The sequence below is a fragment of the Heteronotia binoei genome, chromosome 2 (assembly GCF_032191835.1).
Source record: "Heteronotia binoei isolate CCM8104 ecotype False Entrance Well chromosome 2, APGP_CSIRO_Hbin_v1, whole genome shotgun sequence".
In the NCBI taxonomy this organism is placed as follows: domain Eukaryota; kingdom Metazoa; phylum Chordata; class Lepidosauria; order Squamata; family Gekkonidae; genus Heteronotia; species Heteronotia binoei.
The window spans coordinates 34,536,848-34,552,515 of NC_083224.1; the positions used below are offsets into that span (position 1 = coordinate 34,536,848).

The 15,668-nt window shown below is 42.3% G+C and overlaps 1 protein-coding gene across 1 annotated transcript in view; it reads left to right on the plus strand.

Annotated features, from left to right (window-relative positions):
* ZNF217 (zinc finger protein 217) overlaps positions 1–15,668 on the plus strand; it is a 44,442-nt gene that overhangs the window by 14,086 nt on the left and 14,688 nt on the right. The window contains exons 2-3 of the mRNA XM_060230775.1: positions 8,153–9,922; positions 15,027–15,152. Coding sequence (XP_060086758.1) covers positions 8,521–9,922; positions 15,027–15,152 — 1,528 coding nt within the window. The 5' untranslated portion in view covers positions 8,153–8,520. The remainder of the gene's footprint in view (positions 1–8,152; positions 9,923–15,026; positions 15,153–15,668) is intronic.

Below are 15,668 nucleotides of genomic sequence, written 5' to 3' on the forward strand. Positions count from 1 at the left end.
CAAAGCCTGTTACACAAAGAAAGTAAGGTCTCTGCGTCCTTGTCCCTTGCAGATGCCAGAGGAAGAGTAACTGTGCTAGACCTCTGGGAAGGCAGAAGTGGAATGAGTCTCCTTTGTTGTTCTCAAAAAGCCCAGTGGTAAGAGATGGAACTGTGACTTGCTCCTTACTTGTCAGAGGAGGCGGCATTGTGTATGGGATGTTTACCAGAGAGGGTTCTGTAGACCCCTGTTCACCCATTCTTAGCATATCCTTTTCTCTCAGGCTTTTAAAAAATCCTGGCACCTTGTAATTTTAGATGCTATGAATAGCTGAAGGCCTGAGCCTTGACCAAGTTACTCTTGCAGAAAGGAACAATTAGACTGTGTGGGGAGTACTTGCTTTTTCTTCAGAGTCATAAGGTGCCCAATCAAAGTTTTTTGAGCTCTCCCACTGCCCTTGAGGATACTATGCAACTTGTTTTTTGAAGAAGATGAGAAAGGGAAGGGGCCATTAGAATGATTTAAAGTTCCAGGAAAACCAAAGCTGGAGAGAGACTCAACAAGAAATGTCTGGTATAAAGTCTTCAGAAGAGTTCCCAGAGGCTGGTGGAGCAGATTTTTCCTCAGTTGCTCCTTCCCAAAACGATGTTGTTTGTCCCCAGATTCCCTTCCAAGGATCAGGAACTTTACAAACAAAAGGCTCTGCAGTACAGGAAAGAGGCAGCAGCAATGAAGGGAAATCAAAAATCTGCCTTTTCTCCTTGGTTCCATAGCGATTTGTGGTTTATTTCTCCTTGTTGCTGCATGCCTACATGCACCCCAGCTCCCTCCTGTGGCACATTTTGCTTGGAAGACTGTCCTAGTCCTTGGGAAGGAATTTTGGACAAATGGCAAGCTACTCAAGGATAGGACATGAGGAGAAGCCAAAAATGCTTGTGAACTTTTCCAGTGGGTCCAGCTCCCTGACTGGAAAACTGAGTAATTTCCTAGAATGCCAACTCTTCAGCTTTTCTGATAACAAAGGAAGTAAAACTGGTATGTGTGTTAACTACATTATAACAAGCTGGGCCTTGCCCAGGAAACTATGGCCTTGGGTTCATTACTTTTGAAGGGAATTAATAAGTCATCTGGCTGGACACACAGCATGATGGGTTGGATTCAAAGGCATGCACACATCAGTTCCAGGAGAAGACACAATTTCCTGTTTGTGGGGCCAACGCAGCATAATCTACAGATTGATCAGACAACTTGGAGTTGTACCACTTCGATGTGCTTCCTTGATCTGTATGTAGGAATGTGTGCATACACGCACACATGTTGTGATTCTGCAGGAGCGCAGGAAAGTACCAAGTGTGGCTGTGGCACAGAATTCAGTTTCCTGAAATACAGTATGTTTTGCTTGTTAAAATTCATTTCTCACGTTTCCTTGTATTTAAGTTGGTACATGTCTTTATGCAAGATACAATTTTGGAAAATCAATGATTTTGGCAACAGAATTTTGAGTCCTTATGACTTGAAAGTGTGCAGACAATGCCTAGTGAAACTTCAGAAGCCATCAAGGATGTCTGAGCAAGATTTTTCGTGGCGAGAGATAGAGCAATGAACACCCATGTCCTGGCTGCCACTAATAAAACTAGAATTATGCAAAATAAGCTTCCATCATCTATACTAGGGATTGAAGGTTAAGCATTTTTGAACATTATGTGTGTTCATTATTATAAAATAGAGGCAGGGTTCAATTTAACGTTGCTGCTAGAGACTTTAACATTCTGTTAGTCCGGCATTGTTACCCCTCCCCTCACGTTCCTCAGCAAAGGACTGCACTTCTACCTTTGCTATAGATTCCAGTGGGTAGTTTTTGGATTGTCCTGCTAAAGGCCAGAAACCATGTGTCCCCCCCCCCGCCCCCAATTCGGGACAAAGAGCCTCAGGTTGATGCTATACTTGGCAACAGTGGGATGACTGGAGAAGTCGTTCAGCAGCTGGCCAGGGGACAACTCAGAGGCCTTGTAATATTTGGTTGCCTTCAGCCATGGTGGGTGTGACGGGGGTCCAAGTGACACTAAGAGGGCCTGGCTGACGTTACTGGGGGGAGGGGAGGCTTATGGGGAGCACCACCCACAGCATCTCACTTTGCCTGAGTGGTGATTCCTGCCCTGCTCTTTGTCTAGCTTGAGTTTGGTAGCTGCTGAAGCCAAAGAACTGAGTGTCTGAAAGAAGCAAAAAACAGTGGTGGGATGTGGAGGTGAGTGGCGTGGTTCACTGAGCAGGCTAGCCTGCCTTGCATCTCATGGAGTGGAGGGTGGGGCATGTTTCAGGGAAGGAAGTAAACCCACCACACACACACACTATGGGCGGGCTGTTGCTGGGCCTCTCTTTCATGCCAAGCTTCTAAGCTTGACAAGAGGGAGGACTCAGAGCTGTAGATTAACTCACTTTCATATAAATCATAATGAATTTTAGAAGCAAAATTTATTTTCCATTATTCAAGAATTGGTGGGATGGTCCGACTTTTAGCTCTCAGTCCTCTGCACTGTAGTTGCCATTAGAAACTAGAAGCAAGTGACTTAAAAACATCCCACCCTGGTCCCTGACCATTTCCCCAGTAAACATGCTGCACAGTCCTGGGTACTGGATCACAATCCTGTGATTTAAATCATATTGATTTAAATCAGTAGTAATTTAAATCATCGTTTTCCAAATAAAGGCTAATGCTTGCTGTCTATAATATTTACAGCTCAGATGAAAATTTCATTTTAGTATAATAACTTTTCAGGTTAGTTTTAGTTATACAGACAGTTATGAAATCACTGCAACGTGAAGTATCTCCACTTTAATAGGTTAATCATTCATATTTGGACAACTTTTCTGCTATCCTTTATTGGATGGATAAAAATATTTTTTAACAATAACCTTTTAAATTGTTTTATTTAACTAAAACATTATATAGCATATGTATTCTTGTATCTATGAGGATATGCTCACAAAGATTTCTGGAGTATTCTGCTCAGAAAGTTTCATTTTCATTTGTATTGCTTGCCCCTCTCTCCTCCTCATGCTTAGCTCTTAGCATCTCCTCCTCAGGGGTGGAATTCTAGCAGGAGCTCCTTTGCTTATTAGGCCACACACCCCTGATGTAGCCAATCCTCCAAGAGCTTCCAAGACTTTTTTTTAAGCTCTTGGAGGATTGGCTACATCAGGGGGATGTGGCCTAATATGCAAAGGAGCTCCAGCTAGAATTCCACCCCTGCTCCTCCTTATCCAGTCCTATTCCACCCAATCTTATATTCATTGAACTTCTTGAAACTTAGCACTTAAGAGTTAAGGGGTTGATTCTGTGTGCATAGATTTGCAGAGGATAGATAGGATGGAAGTATCTTAACTCTGTATGTTACATTGTTTTGCTGTGAAGAATAGGCACCTTATCTCTGCAGACACAAATTCACAGTTTTGAGAACTGCAAAACCAAACATCTGTGATAATATCTTCTAGATCGAAAAACTGCCAAAAATAATCTTACAGAAACCTCTGGGAAAGCATGATATTTTGAATGGATTGATGGAATTCATTTACCAAAACATTCAAACATTGCATGAATTTATAGCCCCACAATACATAACTAAAAACTAAATCCTTATTTCATGATGAGTAACCTTTGGATAGATTTTTCCTCAAAAAGCATTTTATTTTATTTTAAAATCACTGATTTTTATCAATGGTAGTACACACCTAGGAAGTGAGCTTGTTAATGCTTAAATTATTTTTTTACAATTGTTTAAGCAGGTACTTTGTTCATTTACATCACTAATTGAGGTCATGTCACAAAAACAATGTGGTTCAGAATTTAGGATGTCTGGCTATAAGTCTTATAAATGTGTAATGCTAGGCAATGTGTGTGTTATGTGCCACAAAGTCACTTCTGACTTATGGTAACCATATGAATTAAAAGTCCTCCATTAACATTCTCAGGTCTTGCAGACTAAGGGCAGTGGCTTCCTTTATAGAGTGAACCCATTTTGTGTTTGGTCTTCCTCTTTTCCTACTGCCTTCATCTGTTCCTAGCATTACTGTCTTTTTCCCAGTGAATCTTGCATTTTGGCACATCATGAGACGAGGATAGCCTCAGTTTAGTCATTTTAGCTTCTAGGAAGAATTCAGACTTGATTTGCTCTAGAACTCACTTATTTGTCTTTTGGGGGGAAATATCTGTTACTATGTATCTGATCCATTATCTCTTTTAAAAACAGAGTAACCATTACTATTTATTTGAATTGAGGTAAGCCGGATTTGATGTTCTGTTACCCATTCTCAGTTTTCAATAGAGTCTGTGGTGTAGTTAGATGTCATATCCAAATGCAAAAAGCAACTACTACTAAAAACATGAAGTTGGAGACCAGTGGCACCTTTAAAACCAACAAAGTTTTATTCATGTTGTGAGCTCTAACTTTGTTCTGTTTTTTTCTGACCAATCCACCACGATGTACTTTAAAAGCTTCCTGTCTGGAACTGTGGGGGAAAGCCTAGAGTAGCTGTCTGATGACTTCATTCTTCAAATCTTCACCTTAAATAATTTTCATCTGTGTAAAACAAAGCAGTGTGACCTACTAATGGGTTTTGTGTGTGTGTACCCACATATGCAGATTTTTGAAATTCCAATCTGTTTTTAAGTGGCTTTAAATAGTTAGCATGACTTTGTGTGTGTGTGTGTTTTGCTGAAGAACTGGAAGTTCTGAATTTACCATGTGTCCTGGCAGTCAGGAAATGTGATCTAGGATTTATAAAGGAGTTCAAAGAAACTGTGCCTTCAAATGACACTGAAGAGAACTGGAATCCTATATCCCTATGATTCCCCTGAAAACTTCAGGCTGTTTGGTTTCCTACATCTGTAATACTTGTGAGCCTTAAGCCCCTAGGAATTTATGTTGCATCAGGTATTTGTTAGTATCAACTTAGATTTAGAATGAATTCTGCATGGAAATAATGCCCCACATGTATTATGGTATACAGGACTAAAAGCAAAGGTAAATCTAGAGAAGATTAGATTGGGAGCTTATAATGATCTTGTTATCTGCTGCAAGACTGTAATGTTCTGTTGGAAATCTTCTGTGGTCTCTCGTATTAATGGCTGGATTAGGAGAGTATGGAAAATTGCTCTCATGTCTAAACTGACATTAGAGTTACGAACCAAGTAGTTGTAAGGGCTGTTAAATTAATGGAAAGAGATGGGCTTTGTTTATAATGTTACAGAACAGTGAGTTTAGCAATGGTTTTTCTACTTGTGTGTTTTTTAGAACTTTGTAATACTTTTGAACTTTCAAAATTTCACTTCCTTCCCAGTATTTTCTTTTAAAGACAGACGGGCAAGCTCAGAGCATGCATCTGTCTTGTAGAACCTGGTAGAAATTCATTGCTGTTACTACAGATGATTAATGATAATTTCAGAATTAATGCTGATACTTGATATTAATCAATACTTGATATTGATTAATGCTGATACTTTTTGGTCCTAATGAAAGTGGGGAGATTCATTTTCCATGAGGCGGAGATGGAGAGTGTGCCAGCCACTCTCTTGGTTAGGCAACCAGCATCCTGGTGTCTACCCTAGGACTCTCAGAGGATAACCGGATAGTAAACTTCACCAAGAGCTCAGTTTCTACAACTGCCCAAGCTGAAAAGTGGTGGTGTGCCTCAAGCCAACCAGTATAATTTGTGAACAAGAGTTTGTACCTTATTCCATTACGCTGCATTAGCCACTGGCCACACTAGTCCTCAGCTATGTACCTGCATCAAATGATCCATGCATCCATTGCCAGTAAGTGGCCATGAGCAGTTAGACAACTGCACAGCCACTCGCCTCCAAATTAAGCCAAACAGCCACGTTAACCGCTTGTAGCTGAAATCTGTTGTGTATTGCCTTTGTCCTTGTTGAGCCCTAGAGGTGGAGGGTTTTCCTCACGGAGCCCAGATCTAAATTTTTTGCCAAAGTCTCAGCCAGCCTTGACCCCAGGTCCAGCAGCAGAGAAAATTTTCAGTCTAGTCCATACAGATGGATGAATCACTTGGTATGGTTTCATTGTTTGCACCGGCTGCTAAGAAAATTTAAGCGTGATTTGTGGCTTGGGGCCAGGCTGTTAGTTTGTTCCTTATTAATCCCCCCCCCCCCAATTTGCTTTTATTGTTGTTTTCTTGTTATTTTATGTATTTTTAATTTTACTTAAGATTCTAACAATCCTTGGCCATATGCAATAAAGTTTTATTACTTACTACAGTTAGAATGTTGCCCTTTCCCAAAGAGGCAGAATTAGCCTTCAAATATGAGGTGGAGGCAGCATTCCATTTAGATAGTGGCTCAAATAATGTAACTTGGCAACTACATAAACTATTGTATTCTACAGTGGTAGCTGTGTTGCCTGGAGGGTTAAGAATCAAGATGAAAATGCAGTAGCTGAATGAGTACATTGTATACAGCTGAGATACAATTTTTTATTTAAAAAAAAATTGCATTCCACACCTTTCAGATGGTGATGTCTTATTTGGCCAGATACATTGGCTGGCTCTTGAGAACCACAAAAAGTCTTTTTCCGGCTGAAATGGAAACAGAAAGCTAACCTGGATATCATTACAAGCAAGAAGGCCAGCTTTGTGCATGTGGGAAGACCACATGTTGGTGAGGTCCAGTGCAATATGGCAGCTAAGAGTAATCTTAAAGATCAGGAAGTCTCCAGATTGACTCTTCCCTGTTTCATGAACTCACTGATGGTTCCATCCTAAGCAGCGTAAACACCCTTGAAGTTAATGGGCTTAGAAGGGTGTAACACTCCTTAGGAGAGCACCATAACTGTCCTTAGGCAAGCTACTCATAGTCTCTGCTCTGCTTCCCTCTGCAGTCTAGAAATGATAATACTGACCTACTTTGAGGAAGGGTATAAAGGTCACACTCCAGAAGGGTCTTACATATGCTATTGTTATGCTTTGCATTTAATTATTTTTATGCTTTTCCATTGATGTCTGGAAAAAAATTGTGCACCGATACCACATTGAGTCACCAGTTCTGGTGGGCCAGTGCAGTAATGGTTACACTCCAGAAGGGTCTTATAAGTGCTATTGTTATGTGCTGTATTTAATTATTTTTTTTATGCTTTTCCATTTCTGTCTGGAAAAACTGTGAACCAGTCCTGTATTAGTTAACCAGTTCTAATGGGCCAGCGCAAGTTACACGGCCTTGAAATTCGTTACTTATCCTTCACATATTCTTGAGTTTTAAAAACATGTTCATGTGCTCCATTGTGAGTATGAACAACAGCTCATGCAGTCATGTATTGTATTAGGGCTAATTTAGGTATTACTGTCAGCGTCTCTTATCTGATAGGCTTGTTGCTAGTGTGCTGTTAAGTAATAAAAAGTGTAGAAACGCCATTTTCAGAGCTGGCTGACATTTAGCTAGCAACAGAGCTTCAAAATGGCTGCCAGGCGGGCCTGGTCCACAGTGGACATTACATGTTGTCATGAATAAGTACTTGTTAACTGTGGGTAAAGCCATGTTAAAAAGTTGATGGGGTGGGGGGGGAGATATTGCATAAAGCAATCCAAATTGTGATTGTGTATATAAGATGATAGTACCTTCTTGGAAGAATAGAATTTTTGAGTCAGCTTATTCTCCCAACCAGCATCCAAATGTAGATTTCTATGGGTGGAAGCTGTCTAATAATAAACTAGAAAGATTCCACTCACTGAGGCACTTTTTTGCCTGTGTGAATATATAAAAGCAAAAAAAAATCTGAGTTTTACAGTAATTCTCCAGGGCAGTTTCCTTGCAGAAATTAGTAACTTCCTTTGATAGTTGCATCATTTAAGCAATGCTGTGAAGTTTCAGATTCAGAGTCATGCTGTGCAACTTGAAGCCTAGGAATATCTTGTTTAGGAACATCTTTTTAAAAAAGTGGCTGAACAAATGTACCTTCCTCCAGCAATTCTAGAAAGTAAAAATTTAAGAAAAAAATACATGGGATTTTGGAAAAATTTAAAGGAAGTCTGCCTGCTAATTTTATCTTAACATCAGATGACTCTTACAGACTTCTATCTGAAAACTTATGAAATACTTAATTTGGAGAGTGTTTAATGAAATCTGTTTCGGCTTCCTTAGCTAATGGTAGGGTTTTTGTTTTCTGCACAGGTGGTGAATTTCTCGGTGCTCTGGAGCTGTTTCCCTGCTTTCTTGACCTCAAGAAGAAGATCTGAAGTATTACACTTGGAGATATAATTGGATTTATTTTTCAGAAGGCAAATAAAAAACCTCCAAAAGGCTAGAATAATAATGTAAGTGTTCCTATACCTGTACTGGGAGAACTAATGAATACTTTTATGAATAGTTTGTATTGCACATCGATAGCTGCACCTAGAGAGGAGAGGCAATGCTTAATTGCTCTTGAAGTGGGCGGCTGGACTTGGACATTTGCAAGCAAACATTTGGGAACTTGTTGAAAGTGGCCTTCTTTCCAACGTAAGACCTCAGAAATTCACATTAACACCAAGGCAGGAAATATGCCGACTCAGCCTCTCTTAGCATATATGGATGGGCCAGATGGTATAGCCTGTACTGTGGGCTCACGTATGGAGAACAACGATGCCACTATGCCGATAAAAGGGACCAACACGATCTCTTACAAAAACATGCAAGAGAAGTTCTTGATGCAGGGCGAAGGGTGCATGCCTTTGGATTGCATGTTTTGCGACCAAACCTTCAAGCACCCGGAGGATCTCGGCAAGCACGTCTTAACGCAGCACAGGCCAACCCTTTGTGAACCGGCAGTCCTGCGTGTCGAAGCGGAATACCTCAGCCATCTCGACAGGGGACAAGGGAAAACAGACTCGCCATCCTCGGATGTCAACCCAAAAGATGATCAGGGCTTCAGCTGTGACGTTTGTGGGCAGACATTTGAGGAGGTTTTTGATGTCGAGGCCCACATGAGGAAGCATAAAGACTCCTTCACTTACTGGTGCAGCGTGTGTGGGAGGAGATTTAAAGAGCCTTGGTTCCTCAAGAACCACATGAGAACGCACACCGGGAAGCCCGGTTCTCGAAGCAAGACCGCACAAGGTTCTGAGAGCCCAGTTACCATAAATGAAGTTGTACAAGACCAAGTATCCGAAAGCATTACATCTCCCTATAAAATCTGCATGGTTTGTGGCTTCCTATTTCAAAACAAGGAGACTCTAATCGAGCACAGCAAAGTACATACCAAAGATTCCTCAGCCAGCAGTGATGGCTCACAGGCTGATGGAGGTGGCAAAGGAAGCAGATCACCCAGAGAAGAGTTCCTGCAGTTCTTGAACCTAAAACCACGTTCGCCTTCCAGCAACAGCAAATTTGAAAAACCTGTGAAATGTATTGCAGAATTGGATCCATTCAGTACGTATCAGGCATGGCAATTGGCTACCAAAGGCAAGATTGCTACTGGCCATGGACAAATAAAAGAACCAGAGCAAGAAGGAAGTACAGACAATGAAGAGTCATCTTCTGATAAAGAAGAGCTTGGGGAAATCTGGCGTGCAAGCAAAGCAAACCAGGTTGAAAGTACGGGGAAGACTAGGGGAAGCAGAAGTGGGAGTTATGCCAGGCTTGGGAATGTGCCACAAGACAAATTCAAATATCCTGGTGGGGAAGTGCCTTCTATAGACATGGATCCTAAACTGTCCCAGAACAAAGACAAGCCCACACATTGTGCGCAGTGTGGCAAAGCCTTTCGAACATACCACCAGCTAGTCCTTCACTCGAGGGTACACAAGAGAGACCGAAGGAATGACCCGGAAGCTGGTTCCGGTGAAGCAAAGCAACCAAGATCATGTCTTGCAGACGTGGTGCCTCTGGATGAGAACGGAGTACCTGAGCGAGTGGAGGGAGGCTCCGAAGACGGCTCTGAGGATGGACTAACAGAGGCTTTAGGTGAGTTATAAGGTCTATTCACAGGTGGGCTTTTGGAGAAGACTACTGGGTTGGATCCAGTCAGCTTTTTTGGCTCAGCACATCCCCATCCTTGATACGGTCTCTGCCCCACATGGCTTTTGTTCTGGCAGGTCCCATGACCCCAAAGATAGAGTTTGGGCAGTCGGGGGGGGGGGGCGCTTTCCTTTTTTACCAATGGCAAAACTGGTCTGAAGCTGCAGCTTAACTGTAGTTTCCCGTGATGTGCCAATGTTCAGGCTTCTTCCTGGCAAAATGCTTTCCTGGGTGCCTGCTGGTTGTCTTGTGAGTGGTGGTGGCTGAATGAAATTGAGGAAATCAGCATTTATTGAAGCCAACCAGGATTTGAATGGGCATTTGCAAGCTGATTCCCAGCTTCACAAACTTAACTGTAGATAAAAGAAGCTAGTGCAATGCCTTTGTTTTACATCTGAACTGTGTGTATATGATAAGGGGGAGAGAGAGAGAGCGCATACTTGCATCCTTGTTCCTGAACATAATTTCAACATCTTTTACAAGGCATGGCATAATTTGTCCCTTGTATCTGTATGTAAGGGAAGGATGCTTGCATCATCTCCAACACAGACACAACGCACAGCATGTTCAGGGACACATTATTGCACGCTACTGTTTCCAGCAACCTGCCATTTAGGCTGGTGCAATGGAGCAAGAGGCATCGTGTTATTGCTTTGCAAACAAAATCATTTCTCTCTCAACCAGTGGTAGTTCTTCTGAGCCTGTCATAAGCAATGATGCAAGCATCAGATGTATCTGAGGTTATAAATACAGAAACCGGCTGCCTCAGCCGTGGTTACCTAGGGTGTTAAATTATTTCGAGTATGATAAATTTTAAGAAGGGCAAACTTCTGCATTTTTTTAGGGGGGGGAGGGGAGAATGAAACTTCCAGTCTGTGTCTTCTGCCCAAGTTTTTTCCTGCTGATTATAACCTTACCTTCTAGTAAACAGACTGGAGATTAATTTCCTCTGTTGTGCAGCTGGTGATGTCCTGGCTGTGCAAAATGCTGTGCTTGCCACCCTCTAGTGGCAGATCTTGGCATTTACACAGAAGTCAGAGGGAAAACATTTCTTTGTTCCCTCAAGTTTTGGGCTGGGTGGAATAGTGGCAACCAGCACCCATCGTGGCCAGTGGGGGAGATGGAGCCAGATTCTACCGAACTGCAGAATAAATAAAAAGTGAGTGCAAAGTGCATCTGCATTGTGGTTTTATACACAGAAACCATATTCTGCAAATGTATGCACCAAACTAACCTTAACAAATAAATACGAATTGCCACACTGGTTGAGTGAGCAAAATGAGGCCACACATGAGAAGAAGTGCCTAATTCTGCAGAACCACAACATAAGTTTATTGATTTATCATTTGCCTTTCGTACTGAGACGAAGCAGATTACATATTATGAAACAGTGCAATAAGGATCCATGTAGTATGTACAGTGCAACAAAACTAGATTGCACAATTAAGGAACAATGAAATAAAGGGTGCAGTGCACCCAATTAACAATGAAATATGAACAAGGAGGAAAAAGAGAGGTGCCTAAAATTTTCACAGATGGATTAAAAGAATTACTAATCCTGTTACCTTTGTCAGAAAGTGCCCACCTGCACAATTCTGTTTTGCCACTTCCCTGTTTCCTTTATAATAAGGCCCAGAGGTGTGGGAGCCTTCCTGACTGTCAGGCAGGCCATTTGACCAGGTGGGAGCTACAACAGAGAAAGGTGAGGTACAGGCAGCTGTTGCTCTTTTTCACGTGCGGGGGGGGGGGCACACCTTCAGAAGGCCTTGCTCAGATGAGCAAAGCTGTCTTGTCAGACTTTAAAGAGGCAGTTCTGGAGATATGTGGGTCCTAATGGCACTAGTTAATAACCAGTACCTTGAATCGAATCCAGAAACTAATCAGTAATCAATATAGCGATTGCAGACTAGGTGTAATATGAATACTTCAGCTAGTTCCTGAAAGAAAATGAACCGTGGAATTCTGAACTTGCTGCAGTTGTCTGCCAGAGCAGACTCATGCAGAGCAGGTGACAACAATTTAGCCTCGAGGTTACTGTGGTATGAATCACGGTGGCCAGATCAGATTGGTCAAGGTTGGGAGCTGTCTCCTAGAGTAAGACAAAAGACAGCATTTTTCGTAGCTGCAGCAACAGGCTTCTCCAGCAGTAGTGCTGGGTGCAGGACTCTTAAATGAGTCAGCAGGGGTCAGCTGGACCCCAGCAACTGCAGGAAGCAGAGTGCTGTTTAAGGACCTTCCCCCGCCCCCCCCCCCCTTGCACCAGACAATGTTAATTCTCTCCTCTTTAACAGAGTTTGGCTACAGCTCTAAAAGGACGCTCAGAGAAGCAGAAAGGCATTGCTCCTTATGCTGCAAGAAAAGCATGACACAGCTGTAGCCACACATGGCCTAGGTCAGACCATGCCTACCCAGCCCAGGTACCACCACACTACCTCATTGGCCAGTGTGAAGGCCTCTGCTACATTTTTGCATCCCTGATTATTGGCTTTATAAGATCCCATTACCCTGGTCCGTCAGTTATTTTCCTCTCTGGACTTTGTGTCCTCCAGTATTTGTTCGTGGGTAAAGAGAACCTCTGTGCTTGGAGAGCCTTTCCTTCAAAGGAAAGCTGTGCATGAGTCTTTGTAGGGAGGGACTTGACTGCAGAGTTCCACAAATGAGATTGATATAAAGAGGAAGCGGACAGACTGCTGCCCCCTGCATTGGCACTAAGGAAGGTGGTGGGCTGGAGGTGGCTGGGGATGCCTGAGCCTGGTGAGTCTGGTTGTTAGGGATGCCAGCCTCTTGTGGGACCTGGGAATCCCTCAGAATTACACCTCATCTTCAGACTGCAGAGATCGCTCCCCCTGGAAAAATGGATGCTTTGAAGGGTGGATTCTATGGCATTGTACTCCACTGCAGTCCCTGTGCTCCCCAGGCTCCATCCCCATATTTCCAGGAATTTCCCAACCTGGAACTGGCAACCCTATTTCCTCCATCCTGTCCCGTTGGCTGTGTGTGTGTGTGTGTGTGTGTCTGGCAACTGTACTAGTTGTGTTGGTGGAAAGTGCCTTCAAGTTGCTGCTGACTTTTGGGAACAGGGTTTTCAAGGCAAGAAACTAACAGAAGTGTTGTGCCATTGGCTCTGCATAGCAACCCTGGAATTCCTTGGTGGTCTCTCCTCCAAACACTAACCAGGGCCAACTCTGCTTAACTTCTGAGATCCGACAGGATCAGGCTAGCTTAGGCATTCCCTAAATTTGAAGAGAGGGGGCTTTTCTTCAGGAGAAAAATGGATATAAAAATTAAAAGCAATGTCACCCCAGAATCGAAAACGACTGGTGCTTGCACAGGGGACTACCTGTACCTTTAAAAGAGACACAGTAGACTTATGAGCAACTAAGCACCCACTAGGTATTGAATGTTTGTGAGAACAGAAAGTAGAGGTCTTTTCTTCCCCAGATTTATATTCTTTTGCTTCACAGAGAATCATGCATCAGATAGAGTGAACTTTTTTTTTCAAACAACTTTTTTTAAACAAATGGAGAGGAATATTTGTGTTCTAAAATGGTGAAAGATTTACATAGCATAAGGAAACTAAATATGTAGTTATTTCACAACCACATTGCATGTATGAACTGCCTTCAGTATTGTAAACACCCCTTTTTTTGTAAATGAAGGAAAATATTTGCCTTTGGGATGGTTGATGACTCATAAGACAGGCAAAGGGGGGATCTTGTACTTTGTCCAATGTGTGTGTTACACCTGAAGCATTTAGAAGCCTAGTTTATCCATTTTGCATTGTCCATAATTTTATTGTCATGGTTTATTTATTTAAAATATTTGTCATTACAGCGAGGGATTAAGGTCCTGCCTCCATCCACTTAAACAGTCCCACCTAAAACACTGGCTGGTATATAATCTGCTGTTTGATCTATCTTTCCAAGATAAGCTGGATAAAAATATGTGATAACTATGGCAAACCATTCTCAAACGCTTGCAATTTTATCTTAGCAGCTGTGATCTGCAGTGATATGTATAAAGCAGGGGGTGTCAAACTCAGTTTTTATGAGGGCCAGATCTGACATAAATGAGACCTTGTTGGGCCGGGCCATGTGTGTCATAAAATGTAATGCCAGGTGGCAGAGATATAAACTTTATAAAGAACACAGACAAACACAATTAAAGATTTTATTAAAAAAACTTTTAAAAATGTTTAAAACATTAGCACTCATTGGTTTTAAAGGTGCTTTCTTTGTTTCTCTCCCATGCAATCCAGGGAACTGGGAAAAGGAAGCTCTGGCTCTTTCCTTCCTTCCTCAAGGGACCAGGATGGGGAGGAGCCTCAGCCAATAGAAGGAAGAGAGGCTTGGCTCAATAGCTTTGCTGTGCAATTGAGAGATTCTGGCAAAGCAAGCTATCCCTCCCCCCTTCCTCCCCCACAAGGGAGGAGCCTCAGCCAATGGAAAAAATAGAGGCTTTGCTCTGTTTGCGATTGAGCAAGCCTGGCAGAGGAAGCTGTGATGCAGAAAGAAGCAATAGGGAAGGAGAAGGAAGAAGACAACAGCCAGTTGTTTGGGGGCCTGACAGGAGTTCTCTGGGGGCCTGATTTCACCCCTGGGCCACATGTTTGATACCCCATGTTTGATGTTGGTATAGAGTATGTGAGTATATTTAGTGTGGGTTTAGTACAGTATTGTAGGCCAATACTGTACTAAGTATACAAAATTATAGACAAAAGTATGTACCAAATAAATATATTGTGCCTTGAGTTAGCAGCTCTAGGTTGGGAAAGTCGAGATTTTGAGAGTGGAGCCTAGGGAGCATGGAGTTTGAGGAAGGGAGGAATGTGGTGCCATACCAAAAAGGCCTTTTTTCTTCATGTAAGAAACACCTTCCAAAACAGCCATTTCCTCCCAGGGAAACTGCATAGTTTGCAAGTCAGTCAGAATTCCAAGAGATCTCCAGGTTGGCAACCCTAATAGTGCCAGTATGAGTGTGAAACATGCACAGATCTTGTATTCATGTTTGTACATCATAATGCATGGGTTTTTTTCTTATCTATTTAAAGATAAAAATGGAGATAGCATGGAAAGAGCAAAAGTTAAAAACCTTGGGGCCTCCAGAGAATGCAGCTACTGTGGGAAGTATTTCCGCTCAAACTATTACCTCAACATTCATCTCAGAACTCACACAGGTAAGGAAAACCAAGCTGGCTTGAACGGTTTAGACTCCAAATTCCACTGTGAAGTGAATAAATTTGCTTGGTGTATTCAGGAAATAGCCGGTTGTGTGTTGAGGAAATGTGATGGTTCTCTCTCAGTGGCTGTGATAGATAGATAAGGTGGCTAACCACTACACTGTTGCAGACTTTGAGTGCTCAGAATTGTAATACAGCTCTTTGGAAATATGAAATGACATTAAAATTTAGTGATGAATGCTATAAAGTTAAAGGCAATTTTGACTCTCTTGCTAAGCTTCTGGAATACTTGACTAGTCTGTCCGAACATTAGTTTAGTGCTTGAAAGTCGGCATACGTGAGAGATCCTATTGCACATTAGATTTGATACTAGAGTTCAGGGCATTTGTCCTGTGGGCAAATGGCTCTCAGATGTTTAGCCTGTGGAGGAAGAAGGTAGCAGTTAAGCTGCTTCACCACTTTCTATGTCTTAGTAGGGCCTGAAGGTCTTGGATCCACTCAAAGCCGGTTTAT